Source organism: Melanerpes formicivorus, unplaced genomic scaffold (genome assembly GCF_026170545.1).
Source record: "Melanerpes formicivorus ecotype bairdi unplaced genomic scaffold, bMelFor1.0.p_v2 SCAF_444, whole genome shotgun sequence".
Lineage (NCBI taxonomy): Eukaryota > Metazoa > Chordata > Aves > Piciformes > Picidae > Melanerpes > Melanerpes formicivorus.
In genome coordinates this window covers 56,996-75,276 of record NW_027142796.1, presented here as the reverse complement: position 1 = coordinate 75,276, position 18,281 = coordinate 56,996, and the positions used below count along the sequence as shown (strand labels likewise).

Genomic DNA, 18,281 nt, shown 5'->3' with positions numbered 1-18,281 from the left:
TGAAGTGTGTGGGACAGGCTTCTGATATTGATGGGCATTGATTAGAGTGAAGTGTGTGGGACAGGCTTCTGATATTGATGGGCATTGATTAGAGTGAAGTGTGTGGGACAGGCTTCTGATATTGATGGGCATTGATTAGAGTGAAGTGTGTGGGGACAGGCTTCTGGAGTAATGCAGGACAATTCTTTCCTGTGTAAGCCACTTTGCTCCAGAGGAACAGAAGAGGTGACAAAACCCAGTTCTGCTGCAGTCACCATTCCTGGAGGTGCTTCAAAGACCTTTGGATGAGGAGCCTGGGGACATGGTCTACAAGTGGTGCACAGGGAGCTGGACAGGCTGCAGAGCAGGGCCCAAGCCACCCTCATGAGGTTTCAGCAAGACCTAATGCAAGGTCCTGCAGCTGGGTTGGTGCAATCTGAGCCAACACTGGGCAGCACTGTTTAGAGATTCCCTTGGAACCTGTCAGAGTTTAACTGAACTGAGATGGATTAGGGAGATCAGCATCAGAGAAGCTCATGACTGTGCAGTGTGGGAACTGTTCTCCTCTGTTTGCTTCATTGATATCTTAGAACTCTAAAATAACTCTTGTCTATAAGCTGCACAAAACCTGACAGTGAAATGTTTTCTCCTTCTCCTTCCCTCTCCCTCTCCCTCTCCCTCTCCCTCTCCCTCTCCCTCTCCCTCTCCCTCTCCCTCTCCCTCTCCCTCTCCCTCTCCCTCTCCTCTCCCTCTCCCTCTCCCTCTCCCTCTCCCTCTCCCTCTCCCTCTCCCTCTCCCTCTCTCTCCTCCCCCTTCCCTCTCTCCCCCTTCCCCTCTCTCCCCCTTCCCCTCTCTCCCCCTTCCCCTCTCTCCCCCTTCCCCTCTCTCCCCCTTCCTCTCTCTCCCCCTTCCTCTCTCTCCCCTCTTTCCCTTTTCCTTGTTTAATCTTTCTTCTCCTTCCCCCCTTGCCTTGCCTTTTCTTTTTTCCTTATCCCATTCTCTTTCTCTCCCTTTTCTGTCCATGTTGCCTTGCTGGGTTCCAGGGCTGCTGACAGACCACTGTTACATTCCTCTGCTCTTCTGGAACAGAAAAAATCTCTCTGCGTACCCGAAAGCGAAGGAGGACAAATTGATCACAGAGTGCTAAAGCAAAAGTGAGTTTCCCTTGCATTTGCTAAGCTTCCCTTACCTTCTTAACATGGCATGAACAGGAGTGTGTTTTGTTAAGGCTAAGTACAGCACTGCCCAGGAAGGACATTGCACTACTGGAGCACACCCCAGAGCAACCAAGCAGGTGAAGGGTCTGGAGAATAGAATCATAGAATCACTAAGGTTGGAAAAGATCTCAGAGATCATCAAGTCCAACCTCTCACCCAACACCTCCTGATAACTACACCATGGCACCAAGTGCCACATCCAATCCCCTCTTGAACACCTCCAGGGATGGGGACTCCACCACCTCCCTGGGCAGCACATTCCAGTGGCAAATCTCTTCTCTCTTGCTGGGAAGAATTTCTTCCTCACCTCCAGCTTCAACCTCCCCTGGCACAGCTTGAGACTGTGTCCTCTTGTTCTGCTGCTGGGTGCCTGGCAGAAGAGACCAACCCCCACCTGGCTACAACCTCCCTGCAGGGAGTTGCAGAGAGCAAGAAGGTCTCCCCTGAGCCTCCTCTTCTCCAGGCTAAGCAACCCCAGCTCCCTCAGCCTCTCCTCACAGGGCTGTGCTCCAGACCCCTCCCCAGCCTCCTTGCCCTTCTCTGCACACCTTCAAGTCTCTCAATGTCCTTCTTGGCCTGAGGAGCCCAGGACTGGACACAGGACTCAAGGTGAATAGGGCTGGGGAGGAGCAGCTGAGGGACCTGAGGGTTTGAAGAAGAGGAGGCTCAAGGGAGACCTCATTACTGTCTACAGCTACCTCAAGGGGAGATTGGAGGCCAGGTGGGGCTTGGTCTCTTCCCTCATGCAACAAGTGACAGGGCAAGAGGAAACAGCCTCAAGCTGTGCCAGGGGAGGTTTAGGTAGGAGATCAGGAGCAATCCCTCCCCAGCAAGGGCTCTCAGGCACTGTCCCAGGCTGCCCAGGGAGGTGCTGCAGTCCCCATCCCTGGAGGGGTTTCAGAGCTGCTTGGATGTGGTGCTGAGGGCTGTGGGGTAGTGGCAGTGTGGTGTTGGGTTGGTGGTTAGATCTTGGAGGGCTCCTCCAACCCAAACAATTCTCTGATTCTGTGCTATTAAAAAGTGATGCTGGGCATCACTGAGGTGCATCTAGCTCTGCTTATTGACTGCCTGCTGCAGTCCAACAGTGTCTTTCCTGCCTTCCAACCTCAGCCCACGGCTGCCTGTCTCATCTGCTAACTGATGCACATGACTGATTTGTCCTTCTTTGCCTAATTTTCATTTGGGATCCCTTTGGCTGGGTTTGGTTTGGTTGTTGTTTAGGTGTTGCTGCCATTGCTGCTGTTTACAGCTGCATTTTCAGTGGCAGCTTGGTGAATTAATGATCAGAAGGCTAGAATTGTCTGCTTCAGGCATCTTAGAGCACTTGGGAAGGTAAATGTGCTGAGAGCTGGGAGAGGAGAGACTGAGACTTGCAGAAGAGGAAGAATTGAGACTGGAAATGAGGAAGGAATTCTTTGCAGTGAGGGTGGTGAGACTCTGGCACAGGCTGCCCAGGGAGGCTGTGGATGTTCCCTGCCTGGAGGTGTTGAAGGCCAGGCTGGATGAGGCCTTGAGCAGCCTGGGCTGGTGGGAGGTGTCCCTGCCCATGGCAGGGGCTTGGAACTTGGATGAGCTTTATGGTCCCTTCCAACCTGAACCACGCTGTGATGCTATGAGAGGCAAAGGACAGTGCTTGCCCTGTGTGGAATAAGAACTGGGTGATCTTGAAGATCCCTTCCAACCCAAACCATTCTGTGACTCTCTGATCTGTTTGAGCTCTCATTTTTGGGGTGGGTGACCAGGATGAGAAATGAGTCTGTCTTAAAACTGGAGGCAAGATCATAGAAACATAGAATCAGTCAGGGTTGGAAGGGACCACAAGATGGATTTGGTTGGTTGGTTTTGATGCTGAAGGGCCTGGAACGTCTGTTTGAGGAGGAGAGGCTGAGAGCCCTGGGGATGTTGAGCCTGGAGAAGAGAAGGCTGAGAGGGATCTGATCAATGGCTATAAATATCTGAGGGGTGGGGGTCAAGAAGCAGGGGTCAGACTCTGTGCAGTGTGTCCTGGGATAGCATAAGGGGCAATGGACACAAACTGGAACCCCAGAGGTTCCACCTCAACCTGAGGAGAAACTTCTTTGGTGTGAGGCTGCTGAGCCCTGGAGCAGGCTGCCCAGAGAGGTTGTGGAGTCTCCTGCTCTGGAGCCTTTCCAGCCCCACCTGGATGTGTTCTGTGTGCCCTGCCCTGGGTGCCCTGCTCTGGCAGAGGGGTTGGACTGGGTGATCTCTGGAGGTCCCTTCCAACCCCCAACATTCTGTGACTGTGTGAATATCAAGGACTGTTCAGACACAGAGAGTGAGTGGATGCAGCAGTGATTCCATTTTGCTTGCCTGGAAGCTGTGCCTGTGTTTAACCAGATGAGCTTTGGAGGTTCCCCCCTTAGAATGACTTTTGCTAGCAGCTCCACAAGTCAGCTCAGGCAATACTGTGACTCTCCCAGGCAGATCCAGCTTGCAGTGGGGCTCTTCTGTGGGGACAGCCAGAGAGCTGCAGGGGATGATTCAGTAAATACACTTCCCCTCTCCCTGCTTTCCTGTGTCAGCAGCAGCAGCCTGCTGCCAGCCTGGAGTTTATCTTGTTGCTAAGACAGAGGCTGCCAGTCCTGATACTGCTGTGGGAACCCAACCTTTTACTGCCCTGCCTGCTTCATACATCCTGCCTGCCCTTCCTTGAGGTGTTTGCTTATCAAGTGATGTCCCTAGCACATCCCATTCCCCCTGTTTCCAATATGACAGTCCAGCTGCTCTCCTTCAGGAGAGATGCCCTGATGCAGCTGCATTTGCACTTTTATTCTGCTATGAAAATGCCTCCTCTGGCTCCTGAGTGCTGTGCAACAGCTTTACAGCTTTAGAGTGGCTGAGAGCAGCCAGGCAGAGAGGGACCTGGGGGTGCTGGTTGATGGTAGGCTGAACATGAGCCAGCAGTGTGCCTGGGTAGCCAAGAAGGCCAAGGGCATCCTGGCCTGCATCAGGAGCAGTGTGGCCAGCAGGAGCAGGGAAGTCCTTGTGCCCTGTGCTCAGCACTGGTTAGGCCACACCTTGAGTCCTGTGTCCAGTTCTGGGCTCCTCAGGTCAAGAAGGACATTGAGAGACTTGAAGGTGTCCAGAGAAGGGCAAGGAGGCTGGGGAGGGGTCTGGAGCACAGCCCTGTGAGGAGAGGCTGAGGGAGCTGGGGTTGCTTAGCCTGGAGAAGAGGAGGCTCAGGGGAGACCTTCTTGCTCTCTGCAGCTCCCTGCAGGGAGGTTGTAGCCAGGTGGGGGTTGGTCTCTTCTGCCAGGCAGCCAGCAGCAGAACAAGAGGACACAGTCTGAAGCTGTGCCAGGGGATGTTTAGGCTGGATGTTAGGAAGAAGTTCTTCATAGAGAGATTGGCCACTGGAATGTGCTGCCCAGGGAGGTGGTGGAGTCCCCATCCCTGGAGGTGTTCAGGAGGAGACTGGATGGGGTGCTTGGTGCCATGGGTTAGTTGATTAGGTGGTGTTGGATTGGTTGATGGGTTGGACATGACTCACCCTGCCTGCTCCTGGCCAGCTTCTCCCCCACCAGCACCCCCAAGTCCTTTTCCTCAGGGCTGCTTTCCATCCCCTCCTCCCCCAGCCTGTACTGACAGTGAGGATTGCTCCAGCCCAGGTGCAGGATCCTGCCCTTGCTCTTGTTGAGCCTCATGAGGTTACCCTGGGCACCACCTCTGCAGCCTGCTCAGGTCCCTCTGGATGCCCTCCTGTCCCTCTGGCACATGGACAGCACTGCTCAGCTTGGTGCCACCTGCACACTGCACATGGTGCCTGGATCCCTCTCTTTATAGCACTGATAAAAATATATCCTTCTGGCCAGCCCTGACAGCCTCCCACTGCTCTGTTTGCTGTGAGTGTGGAAGCTGTGGTCAGTGCTCAGCTCAGGTAGATTTAAGTTGCTCATAAGGAAGAAGTTCTTTATGAGAGTGGTAAAGCACTGGAACAGGTTGCCCAGGGAGGTGGTTGAGGCCCTGTCCCTGGAGACATTCAAGATCAGCCTTGATGTGACCCTGGGCAGCCTGCTCTAGTTGGAGATGTCCCTGCTGACTGCAGGGGGGGTTGGGCAACACCTTGCGTGGAATGGAATGGAATGGAATGGAATGGAATGGAATGGAATGGAATGGAATGGAATGGAATGGAATGGAATAGAATAGAATAGACCAGACCTCAGAGATCATCAAGTCCAACCTGTCACCCAGCACCATCTAATCAACTAAACCATGGCACCAAGTGCCTCAGCCAGGCTCTTCCTAAACACCTCCAGGGATGGGGACTCCACCACCTCCCCGGGCAGCACATCGCAGTGGCAAATCTCTCTTGCTGGGAAGAATTTCTTCCTAACCTCCAGCCTAAACCTCCCCTGGCACAGCTTCAGACTGTGTCCTCTTGTTCTGCTGCTGGCTGCCTGGCAGAAGAGACCAACCCCCACCTGGCTACAACCTCCCTTCAGGGAGTTGCAGAGAGCAATGAGGTCTCCCCTGAGCCTCCTCTTCTCCAGGCTAAGCAACCCCAGCTCCCTCAGCCTCTCCTCACAGGGCTGTGCTCCAGACCCCTCCCCCTTCCAGGATCTGCAGGGGACTGCAAGAAAGCTGGGGAGGGACTTCTGAGGGTGTCAGGGAGGGATAGGACTGGGGGGGATGGAGCAGAACTAGAAATGGGGAGATTGAGATTGGCTGTGAGGAAGAAGTTGTTCCCCAGGAGGGTGGTGAGAGCCTGGCACAGGTTGCCCAGGGAGGTGGTGGCAGCCTCCTGCCTGGAGGTGTTTGCAGCCAGGCTGGATGTGGCTGTGAGCAACCTGCTGTGGTGTGAGGTGTCCCTGCCCATGGCAGGGGGTTGGGACTGGCTGAGCCTTGAGCTCCCTTCCAGCCCTGACAGCTCTGTGATCCTGTGTACAAACAAAGAGTGCAGGGCTCAGGTTTCCCTAGCAGCAGCTTTCCTTTGAGGTGAATTGTGGGTTGTGCTTTTCTTCCCTCCTCACCTGTGTTCCAGCAGGAGGTGGTCATGATGGTGATGACCTAATCCTTTCTCTTTGCAGAAGAAATCTGAAGTCATTTGTTGCAAGATGCAGAACCTTGCAGTGGACAAGCTCCTATGCCTTGCCAGACTTCCCTTACGATGTTAAGTGCCTACTGGCAGAGAAAAAATGCCCTGAGCACAGCATGAGGATCAGGATCATTGAGTTTTTACAGGCAGACATGACAAAATACCTGGAAGGATCACTGTGAGTACACAGCATCAGATCTGTATGGGGGGAACTACCTGTTGGCTGCAGAAGTAGATTCTGAGCAGGATGCAAACCTCTTCTCTTGGCTCTGGAGGAGGCTGAGGGCCTGAAGTCTGATGAAGCCAGGAGGAAGCCTTCATGCAAACCTTAAAGCTGGCATCCTGGGGTGCAGCAAGCAAAGTGTGGCCAGCAGGGCTGGGAAGGTTCTGCTCCCCCTCTGCTCTGCCCTGCTCAGACCACAGCTGCAATCCTGTGTCCTGTTCTGGGCTCCCCAGTTCCAGAGAGACAGAGACCTGCTGGAGAGAGTCTGAGGGAGAGCCAGGAGGATGCTTAGGGGACTTAAGCATCTCCCCTGTGAAGAGAGACTGAGAGCCCTGGGGCTGATTAGTCTGGAGAAGAGAAGGCTGAGAGGGATCTGATCAATGTCTATCAATAGCTGAGGGGTGGGGGGCAAGGGGAGGGGGCCAAGCTCTTGTGGGTGGTGCACAGGAATAGGACAAGAAACACCAGGTACAAGCTGGAACAGAGAAGGTTTAGCTCAACATGAGGAGAAACTTCTTTGGTGTGAGGCTGCTGAGCCCTGGAGCAGGCTGCCCAGAGAGGTTGTGGAGTCTCCTGCTCTGGAGCCTTTCCAGCCCCACCTGGATGTGTTCTGTGTGCCCTGCCCTGGGTGACCCTGGCCTGGCAGGGGGGTTGGGCTGGATGATCTCTGGAGATCCCTTCCTCTACCAGTCTGTGCTTCTCTTTGCTCAGCCAAGGGAGAATCACTGCAGTCAGGTCAGTGCAAATCGGGGCAGACTCCAGACAGTGCCTGACAGTGTGCAGAACACCAACAGCTCATCTCCATCTCCATCTGTTTGCACAGGTACCCAAACAGCCAGCAGTACAACCTGGTGGTCAGTGCCCTGCTGCAGGCATACCCATTCCTGGATGAAGATGGCAATGGCTTTGTAAGTGTTGGCAATTCCAGCTGGGAAAACACAGCCATCACTTCCCTCCCCCCCTCCAACACCCCCCCTTCAAAATCAATCACAGGACAATAACTTAGCCCACAGGAAATCAAGATCCTTTTCTTGCCCACTGGTTCAGTTTAGAGCTGCAGGGCTTCTCTTGGACACAGTTGGCCAATCACAGTCTCCTAGGAGGAAATCTTTCCCAAGGAGGGTGGTGAAAGATTGCCACAGGTTGCCCAGAACAAGCAAATCACAAGCAGGAGAACATCTCTTCTGGCCAGCCCTGACAGCCTCCCCCTGCTCTGTTTGCTGTGAGTGTGGAAGCTGTGCTCAGTGCTCAGCTCAGGTAGCTTTCAGCTGGCCACAAGGAAGGAGTTCTTCATAATGAGAGTGGTAAACCACTGGAACAGGTTGCCCAGGGAGGTGGTTGAAGCCCTGTCCCTGGAGACATTTAAGATCAGACTTGATGTGGCCCTTGGGCAGCCTGCTCTGGTTGGAGGTATCATAGTAGGGAAATCAATAAGCAGAATCATTTCCACATCTTTAGTATCATAGAATCAGTCAGGGTTGGAAGGGACCACAAGGATCATCCAGTTCCAACCCCCCTGCCATGGGCAGGGACACCCCACACTAGATCAGCCTGGCCACAGCCTCATCCAGCCTGGCCTTAAACACCTCCAGGGACAGGGCCCCAACCACCTCCCTGCACAACCCATTCCAGGGCTTCACCACTCTCATGGGGAAGAACTTCCTCCTCCCCTCCAGCCTCAATCTCCCCACCTCCAGCTTCATTCCATTCCCCCTAGTCCTAGCACTGCCTGAGATCCTGAGCAGTCCCTCCCCAGCCTTCCTGGAGCCCCCTGCAGATCCTGCAAGGCCACAATGAGGTCACCTCAGAGCCTTCTCTTCTCCAGACTGAACAGCCCCAACTCCTTCAGTCTGTCCTCACAGCAGAGCAGCTCCAGCCCTCTGCTCATCCTTCTGGCCCTTCTCTGGACACCTTCCAGCCCCTCCAGATCCCTCTTGCAATAGGGGCTCCAGAACTGGAGGCAGGACTCCAGGTGGGGTCTGAGCAGAGCTGAGCAGAGGGGGAGAATCACCTCCCTTGCCCTGCTGGGGGGTTGGACACAGTTTGCAAATCACAGTCTCCTAGGAGGAGAGGTAACTGGATGAGCTTCAAGGGTCCCTTCCAACCCAAGGACTGTGAATGACAGCATTAGTGCAGGGTCCTGCTTCTGGGCCAGAACAATCCTCACTATCAATACAGACTGGGGGAGGAGGGGATGGAAAGCAGCCCTGAGGAAAAGGCCTTGGGGGTGCTGGTGGATGAGAAGCTGGCCAGGAGCAGGCAGGGTGAGACTGCAGCACAGAAGGCAAATCACAGCCTGGGTGCATCCAGAGCAGCATTGCCAGCAGAGCCAGAGAGGGGATTCTGCCACTTGGCTCTGCTCTGGGGAGACCTCACCCAGGGATAAACTGGCTCACAGTTGTCACCAAGAGCTAAAGGGTAGAGGGCAAGAGAATGGGGCCTTGAAGAGTGTGGCCAGCAGGGAGAGGGAGATTCTCCTCCCACTCTTCTCTGCCCTACTGAGGCTACAGCTAGAGTCCAGAGTCCAGCTCTGGGCTCCCCAGTTCCAGAGGCAGGGAACTGCTGGAGAGAGTCCAGGGCAGGCTGGGAAGCTGCTGAGGGGCCTGGAGCAGCCCTGGGAGCAGCAAAGGCTGAGAGCCCTGGGGCTGGGAGCCTACAGAAGAGCAGCCCCAGAGGGCAGCTGAGCAATGCTCAGCAAGAGCTAAAGGAGGTGTGGGGGGGCAAGAGGCTGGGGCCAGACTCTGCTCAGTGGTGCCCAGGGCCAGGCCTGTCCCCAGGAAGGACAGAGACCTGATGGGGGAGGGTCCAGAGGAGGCCATGAGAATGCTCAGGGGGTTGGAGCAGCTCTGCTGTGAGGCCAGGCTGAGGGAGCTGGGGGTGTTCAGCCTGGAGAAGAGAAGGCTCCAGGGAGACCTTAGAGCAGCCTGCCAGGGCCTGAAGGGGTACAGGAAGGCTGTTTGCAAAGGCCTGCAGGGACAGGATGAGGGACAATGGAGGAGGAGAGCAGAGCAGACTTAGATTGGATGTTAGGAACAAGTTCTGCACCATGAGGGTGGTGGAGCACTGGCACAGGCTGCCCACGGAGGTGGTTGGAGCTCCATCCCTGGAGATATTCATGGTAAGACTTAATGAGGTCCTGGGCAACCTGATCTAGTTGGGGATGCCCCTGCTGACCCTCCTGAGGGTGGTGAGCCACTGGCACAGGTTGCCCAGGGAGGCTGGGGATGTTTCCTCCCTGGAGGTGTTCAAGGCCAGGCTGGATGAGGTCTTCAAGCTGGGCTGGTGGGAGGTGTCCCTGCCCATGGCAGGGGGGTTGGAACTGGATGCTCTTGAAGGTCCCTTCCAGCCCAACCCACCCCAGGATTCTCTGGGCCTGTGCTGGGAACCCAGGCTTCATTCTGCTTTGGAAGAAGCAGCTGCTGGCAAACACTGGCTGGGACCTCAGTGGGGCTGTAAGAAAAAGCAGTGGAAGCAGATGGGTGGAATGTGGCCTGCATCCTCTTCACCCTTGTGACCCAGAACACACAGCTGTGCTCTCAGAGGACAGCCTTCACCCTTTGACTTCATTCACATCATTGCTCTGCCATGGGAGACTGCTTTAGCATCTGGATAAAGTGTGTGAGGCTCAGTGCAGATTGCTGGCTTCAAATGTATGTACAGAGCTATGTCCTGTCCAGCCAGTGCTGCAAGCAAAAGGAGTCTCAGAGTTTAAAAGCAAAGGAGGATCAAGGGCTGGCTGTTTGAGTTGTCCCCTGAGGCCCAGGCACTGCAGGAGGGAAGGGACTAAAGGAAACAAACACATCCTGGCACGGAGAGAGGGAGCAGAAGGATCAGACAGTGACAGCTCACCCTTGCTGTCAGCAGGGATTCTCCCTGAGTACCCCACTGGGGGTCCCTGGATGGGGTCCTGGGTGATGCTAAGGCTTCCCAGGGAGGTGGCTGGGGCCCCATGCCTGGGGAAAGTCAAGATCAGGCTTGCCAGGGCTCTGGAAAACCTGATGTAGAATGCTAAGGCTTCCCAGGGAGGTGGCTGGGGGCCCTTCCCTGGAGATATTCAAGGTTGGAAGGGAGCTCAAGGCTCAGCCAGTCCCAACCCCCTGCCATGGGCAGGGACACCTCACACCACAGCAGGTTGCTCACAGCCACATCCAGCCTGGCTGCAAACACCTCCAGGCAGGAGGCTTCCACCACCTCCCTGGGCAGCCTGTGCCAGGGCTCTCACCACCCTCATGGGGAAGATATTCAAGGTGAGGCTGGACAGGGCTGTGGGCAACCTGATCTAGTGGAGGATGTCCCTGCTGAGTGCAGGGGGGTTGGACTAGAAGAGGTTTGGAGTTCTCTTCCAACCCAGATCCATTCTGTGATCCTATGATTCCTCAAGCTTTGTGCAGGGGCAACCAGGATGACCTTCTGGGAGGGGCTGAAGGCCTTTTCACAGCCTTCAACTTTGAAAGCAGCCTGGTTTTTAAAGAGAGGCTTTCAAAGGGCTGTGGTTTCAGCAGGGCTGGGGGCTGTGCACTTGTGCCTCCTTTCTCTGGGGACTCACTGCCTCCCAGATGGACCCCAGGACTGCTGCTGACAGAGGCTGTGTGATGGGGCATGAGGCTTTGGGTTGGGTACTGGTCTCATCCTTACTAGAAAGCAGCTCTGGAAGAAAACCACCAGGAGTGAGTGAGGGAGCTGCTGGAATTAGCAGTAGGCAGTGCTGTTGCTCTGACACTTCTGAGACCCTCTCCACTGCTGGAGGCAGGGGAAAATCCTCCCAGGTGTCTGTCTGTCTGTCTAGTGAAGCTTGGAGCAGGGGGTGAGAAGGAGTGACTATTTTTATTGGCCCTCCTGTTAGCCATTCTGTTCCTCCTTCAAGACCAGAGAAGCTATAAATACTCCTTTATTCTTGGCCTGAGAGAGCTGTGGGTGACAGCAGCAGAGGCTTAAAACAACCCCTACAACATATGGATGCTGCTTGAGCACAGGGCTGGCCAGCAAAAGTGGATTCAGATATTTTGGATAAACAACAAATTTGGTTACCCAGCAGGTCTGCATCTTCCCTCTGGGGAAAAGCAGACCTAGGTAAAACAAAAAGGTTGTGTAGCCTCTCCTCTCCTCTCCGAACCTCTCCTCTCCGAACCTCTCCTGAACCTCTCCTCTCTGAACCTCTCCTCTCCCTCTCCTCTCCTCTCCTCTCCTCTCCTCTCCTCTCCCTCTCCTCTCCTCCTCCTCTCCTCTCCTCTCCTCCCTCTCCTCTCCTCATCCTCTCCCTCTCCTCTCCCTCTCCTCTCCCTCTCTCTCTCCCTCTCCTCTCCCTCTCCTCTCCCTCTCCTCTCCTCTCCTCTCCTCTCCTCTCCTCTCCTCTCCTCTCCTCTCCTCTCCTCTCCTCTCCTCTCCTCTCCTCTCCTCTCCTCTCCTCTCCTCTCCTCTCCTCTCCTCTCCTCTCCCTCTCCTCTCCCATCTCCTCTCCCTCTCCCTCTCTGAACCTCTCTGAACCTCTCTGAACCTCTCCTCTCCTCTCCGAACCTCTCCTCTCCTCTCCTCTCCGAACCTCTCCTCTCCTCTCCTCTCTGAACCTCTCCTCTCCCTCTCCTCTCCCTCTCCTCTCCCTCTCCTCTCCCTCTCCTCTCCCTCTCCTCTCCCTCTCCTCTCCCTCTCCTCTCCCTCTCCTCTCCCTCTCCTCTCCCTCTCCTCTCCCTCTCCTCTCCCTCTCCTCTCCCTCTCCTCTCCCTCTCCTCTCCCTCTCCTCTCCTCTCCTCCTTAAAAGGTTTCCCTGTTTCAGTGTGCAGGAGGGGATAAAACCATGCTGGAGTAGCCAGCAGCCCTTCTGCAGGTGATCCAGTGCAACCAAGTCAGGCTGGCAGGGATGAGTCAAAAGCAACAAGGCCAGGAGCAGGCTGCCTCTGCACTGCTAGTTTTAAATAAGGTTATTTACTAGGTCACTCTAGAAGCAGGGATGGGAAAGAACCCTCTGACATTCTAAACACTAACAACACTAATAAAATCACAGCATCACAGGAGGCCAGGGGGTGGAAGGGACCTCTGGAGAGCTTCCAGTCCAACCCCCTGCCAGAGCAGGAGCAGAGAATCCAGCACAGGTCACACAGGAACACATAAAGACAGGGCTGGGAAGGCTCCAGAGCAGGAGACTCCACAACCTCTCTGGGCAGCCTGCTCCAGGGCTCTGGGACCCTCACAGTGCAGAAGTTCCTCCTCCTGTTGGGGTGGAGCCTCCTGTGCTGCAGTTTCCATCCACTACCCCTTGGCCTATGCCAGGGAACACTGAGCAGAGCCTGGCCCTGTCCCGTCCTTCCTGACCCCCAGCCCTCAGACATTGATGGACATTGATTAGAGTGAAGTGTGTGGGACAGGCTTCTGATATTGCTGGACATTGATTAGAGTGAAATGTGTGGGACAGACTTCTGATATTGATGGGCATTGATTAGACTGAAGTGTATGGGACAGGATTCTGATATTGATGGACATTGATTAGATTGAAGGCCAGTCAGTCTCACCTCTGTGCCTGGAAAGATCATGGAGCAGATCCTCCTGGAGTCACTTCTGGCTCAGAAGAATAGTGAAGAGGTGATTGGGAACAGTCAGCATGGCTTCACCAAGGGCAAATCCTGCCTGACCAACCTGGTGGCCTTCTATGAGCAGGTGACAACATCAATAGCTGAGGGGAGAGCAGCTGATGTGGTTTGCCTGGCCCTGAGCACAGCCTTCCACACTGTCCCACACCACATCCTGGGCTCCAGGCTGGTGACACATGGGTGTGAGGGGTGACCACTAAATGGATAAGGAACTGGCTTGATGGCTGCACCCAAAGAGTGGCTGTCAATGGCTCCATGGCCCAGGGGAGGCCAGGGACAAGCAGAGTCCCTCAGGGATCAGCCCTGGGCCCAGGCTTGTTCAACATCTCTGTGGGTGCCATGGACAGTGGCACTGAGTGCACCCTCAGCAGGGTTGCTGATGACACCAAGCTGTGTGGTGCAGCAGACAGCTGGAGGGAAGGGATCCATCCAGAGGGAGCTGGACAGGCTGGAGAGGTGGGCACAAGCCAACCTCAGGAGGTTCAACAAGAGCAAGGGCAGGGTCCTGCAGTTGGGTGGAGGCAATCCCAGGCACAAATCCAGGCTGGGCAGGGACTGGCTGGAAAGCAGCCCTGAGGAGAGAGCCTTGGGGGTGCTGGGGGAGGAGAAGCTCACCAGGAGCTCTCAGTGTGCACTTGCAGCCCAGAAAGCCAACCAGAGCCTGGGCTGCATCAGGAGAAGTGTGGCCAGCAGGGCAAGGGAGGTGATTCTCCCCCCTCTGCTCAGCTCTGCTCAGACCCCACCTGGAGTCCTGCCTCCAGTTCTGCAGCCCCTATCACAAGAGGGATCTGGAGGTGCTGGAAGGTGTCCAGAGCAGGGCCAGGAGGAGGAGCAGAGGGCTGGAGCTGCTCTGCTGTGAGGACAGACTGAAGGAGTTGGGGCTGTTCAGTCTGGAGAAGAGAAGGCTCTGAGGTGACCTCATTGTGGCCTTCCAGGATCTGCAGGGGGCTCCAGGAAGGCTGGGGAGGGACTGCTCAGGATCTCAGGCAGTGATAGGACTAGGGGGAATGGAATGAAGCTGGAGGTGGGGAGATTGAGGCTGGAGAGGAGGAGGAAGTTCTTCCCCATGAGAGTGGTGAAGCCCTGGAATGGGTTGTGCAGGGAGGTGGTTGGGGCCCTGTCCCTGGAGGTGTTTAAGCCCCGGCTGGATGAGGCTGTGGCCAGGCTGATCTAGTGTGGGGTGTCCCTGCCCATGGCAGGGGGGTTGGAGCTGGATGATCCTTGTGGTCCCTTCCAACCCTGACTGATACTATGATACTAAGTGTGTGGGACAGGCTTCTGATATTGATGGGCATTGGTTAGAGTGAAGTGTGTAGGACAGGCTTCTGATACTGATGGGCATTGATTAGAGTGAAGTGTGTGGGACAGGCTGCTGGAGTAATGCAGGACAATTCTTTCCTGTGTAAGCCACTTTGCTCCAGAGGAACAGAAGAGGTGACAAAACCCAGTTCTGCTGCAGTCACCATTCCTGGAGGTGCTTCAAAGGATGAGGAGCCTGGGGACATGGTCTACAAGTGGTGCACAGGGAGCTGGACAGGCTGCAGAGCAGGGCCCAAGCCACCCTCATGAGGTTCAGCAAGACCTAATTCAACAAGACCTAAGCCTCTCTGGGCAGCCTGCTCCAGGGCTCTGGGACCCTCACAGTGCAGAAGTTCCTCCTCCTGTTGAGGTGGAGCCTCCTGTGCTGCACTTTCCATCCATTGCCTCTTGTCCTATCCCAGGTTGCAGCTGAGCAGAGGCTGTCCCTGTCCCCTCCCTCCTGACCCCCGGCCCTCAGCTAATGATAGACATTGATCAGATCCCTCTCAGCCTTCTGCTCTCCAGACTAAGCATCCCCAGAGCTGTCAGCCTCTCGTCACCAGGCTCTCCTCCAGTCCCCTCATCATCCTCACAGCTCTCTCCAGTAGATCATTCCATACTGAAGCCAAAATCCTTTAAGAGGTCTATGGAGACCTTGGAGTGAAGTTGCTTTCCCCATCCCATTGCAAGATGAGCTTTTCTGGGAGGGGGGAAAGGTGCTTGGAAGTGATTACCTAACAGCACTCTTTCAGGAGATATTCTTCTCTAAATAAGTGAAAACCAAAATGGCCATGGATTGTGTTTTGGAGATGAGGAGAAGAGAGCAAGGACAGGGAATGGAATGGGATAGGATAGGATAGGATGGAATGGGATAGGATGGGATGGGATGGGATAGGATGGGATGGGATGGGATGGGATGGGATAGGATGGGATGGGGGTGGGATAGGAGAGGATGGGATAGGATAGGGTAGGGCAGGGTAGGATAGAATTAATCAGATTGGAAAGGACCTCCAACCTATCCAACCTGTCCAACCTATCACCCAGCACCATCTGATCAACTAAACCATGGCACCAAGGGCCTCAGCCAGGTCTTAAACACCTCCATGGATGATGACTCCACCACCTCCCTGGGCAGCACTTTCCAATGGCCAATCTCTCTTGCTGGGAAGAACTTCTTCCTAACATCAGCCTGAACCTCCCCTGGCACAGCTTCAGACTGTGTCCTCTTGTTCTGCTGCTGGCTGCCTGGCAGAAGAGACCAACCCCCACCTGGCTACAACCTCCCTGCAGGGAGTTGCAGAGAGCAAGAAGGTCTCCCCTGAGCCTCCTCTTCTCCAGGCTAAGCAACCCCAGCTCCCTCAGCCTCTCCTCACAGGGCTGTGCTCCAGACCCCTCCCCAGCCTCCTTGCCCTTCTCTGGACACCTTCCAGCAACTCAACATCTTTCCTAAACTGATCCTTCATGTACAGCCTGCAGCTTGAGTCCTGCCTTCAGTTTTGGGTCTCTCACTGCAAGAAAGATATTGAGGAGCTGGAGCAGGACCAGAGAAGGGCAACAGAGCTGGGGAAGGGTCTGGAGAACAGGGCTGGGGAGGAGCAGCTGAGGGAGCTGGGGGTGTTGAGTGTGGAGAAGAGGAGGCTGAGGGAGACCTCATTGCTCTCTGCAGCTCCCTGAGAGGAGGCTGCAGGGAGCTGGGGGTTGAGTTCTGCTCCCTACTCTCAGGTGATAGAAGAGGAAATGTCCTGAAATTGTGCCAGGGGAGGTTCAGGTTGGAGATGAGGAAAAATTTCTTTGCTGCAAGAGTTGTCAGGGATTGGCACAGGCTGCCCAGGGAGGTGGTGGAGTCCCCAGCCCTGGAGGTGTTCAGAAAACCTGTGGCCATGGTACTTGGGGACAGGGTTTGGTGGCCATGGTCAACATCAATGTCAGGTCAATGTTTGGACTTGATATTAAAGGTCTTCTCCAACTGCACTGATTCTATGACTCACTGATTCACAGCACCACTTGCAGGCAGTCTCAGACAAAGAGGTTACCCAGAACAAGCCAAGGTGACAGCTGCAGCAGGCAAAAGCAAATTGCCCTGACACTGTTTCTCTACACTCACAAATCCCTTCCCAGATGTATTTATCATAGAGTCACAGAACTGTCAGTGTTGGAAGGGAGCTCAAGGCTCAGCCAGTCCCAACCCCCTGCCATGGGCAGGGACACCTCACACCACAGCAGGCTGCCCACAGCCACCTCCAGCCTGGCTGCAAACACCTCCAGGCAGGAGGCTTCCACCACCTCCCTGGGCAACCTGTGCCAGGCTCTCACCACCCTCCTGGGGAACAACTTCTTCCTCACAGCCAATCTCAATCTCCCCATTTCTAGTTTTGCTCCATCCCCCCCAGTCCTATCCCTCCCTCACACCCTCAAAAGTCCCTCCCCAGCTTTCTTGGAGCCCCCTGCAGATCCTGGAAGGCCACAATGAGGTCTCCTGGGAGCCTTCTCCTCTCCAGCCTGCACAACCCCAACTCCCTCAGTCTGTCCTCACAGCAGAGCAGCTCCAGCCCTCTGCTCCTCCTCCTGGCCCTGCTCTGGACACCTTCCAGCACCTCCAGATCCTTCCTGGCACAGAGGCTCCAGAACTGACGCCTGGTGGCCCATGCTGGCTGAGATCTCTGTGCCCATGGGAGCTGAGATCCCTGTGCCCATGCTGGCTGAGATCCCTGAGCCCATGGGAGCTGAGATCCCTGTGCCCATGCTGGCTGAGATCCCTGAGCCCATGGGAGGTGAGATCCCTGAGCCCATGGGAGGTGAGATCCCTGAGCCCATGGGAGGTGAGATCCCTGTGCCCATGCTGGCTGAGATCCCTGAGCCCATGGGAGCTGAGATCCCTGTGCCCATGCTGGCTGAGATCCCTGTGCCCATGGGAGCTGAGATCCTTGTGCCCATGCTGCCTGAGATCCCTGTGCCCATGCTGGCTGAGATCCCTGTGCCCATGGCCTGGTTTATGTAACCACTGCACACAAGGTCACTGGTCAGCAGCAAATTGCTGCCTTAATCCCTGTGTAATCCCTGCCCTCCTGTGTCAGACAGACACAGGCTCAGCCTCCTGCTCCCCTACAAGTGCTGTAAACCCTGCTGGGGTGGCTGGGCTCTGTGTGTGATTGTGTAATTTACACACCACTAGACCCCTAGATGGATAAGGAACTGGCTTGATGGCTGCACCCAAAGAGTGGCTGTCCATGGCTCCATGGCCCAGGGGAGGCCAGGGACAAGCAGAGTCCCTCAGGGATCAGCCCTGGCACCAGGCTTGTTCAACATCTCTGTGGGTGCCATGGACAGTGGCACTGAGTGCACCCTCAGCAGGGTTGCTGATGACACCAAGCTGTGTGGTGCAGCAGACAGCTGGAGGGAAGGGATCCATCCAGAGGGAGCTGGACAGGCTGCAGAGGTGGGCACAAGCCAACCTCAGGAGGTTCAACAAGAGCAAGGGCAGGGTCCTGCAGCTGGGTGGAGGCAATCCCAGGCACAAATGCAGGCTGGGCAGGGACTGGCTGGAAAGCAGCCCTGAGGAGAGAGACTTGGGGGGTGCTGGGGGAGGAGAAGCTCACCAGGAGCTCTCAGTGTGCACTTGCAGCCCAGAAAGCCAACCAGAGCCTGGGCTGCAGCAGGAGAAGTGTGGCCAGCAGGGCAAGGGAGGTGATTCTCCCCCCTCTGCTCAGCTCTGGGGAGACCCCACCTGGAGTCCTGCCTCCAGTTCTGGAGCCCCTATGGCAAGAAGGATCTGGAGGTGGTGGAAGGTGTCCAGAGCAGGGGCCAGGAGGATGAGCAGAGGGCTGGAGCTGCTCTGCTGTGAGGACAGACTGAAGGAGTTGGGGGCTGTTCAGTCTGGAGAAGAGAAGGCTCTGAGGTGACCTCATTGTGGCCTTCCAGGATCTGAA

At 55.5% G+C, this 18,281-nt stretch overlaps 1 protein-coding gene across 1 annotated transcript in view; it reads left to right on the top strand.

Annotated features, from left to right (window-relative positions):
• Positions 1–18,281, top strand: part of SAMD3 (sterile alpha motif domain containing 3) — a 42,021-nt gene that overhangs the window by 2,459 nt on the left and 21,281 nt on the right. Inside the window, 3 exon segments of the mRNA XM_068170600.1 lie at positions 1,023–1,133; positions 6,245–6,430; positions 7,299–7,383. Of these exon segments, the coding sequence (XP_068026701.1) occupies positions 1,023–1,133; positions 6,245–6,430; positions 7,299–7,383 (382 nt within the window).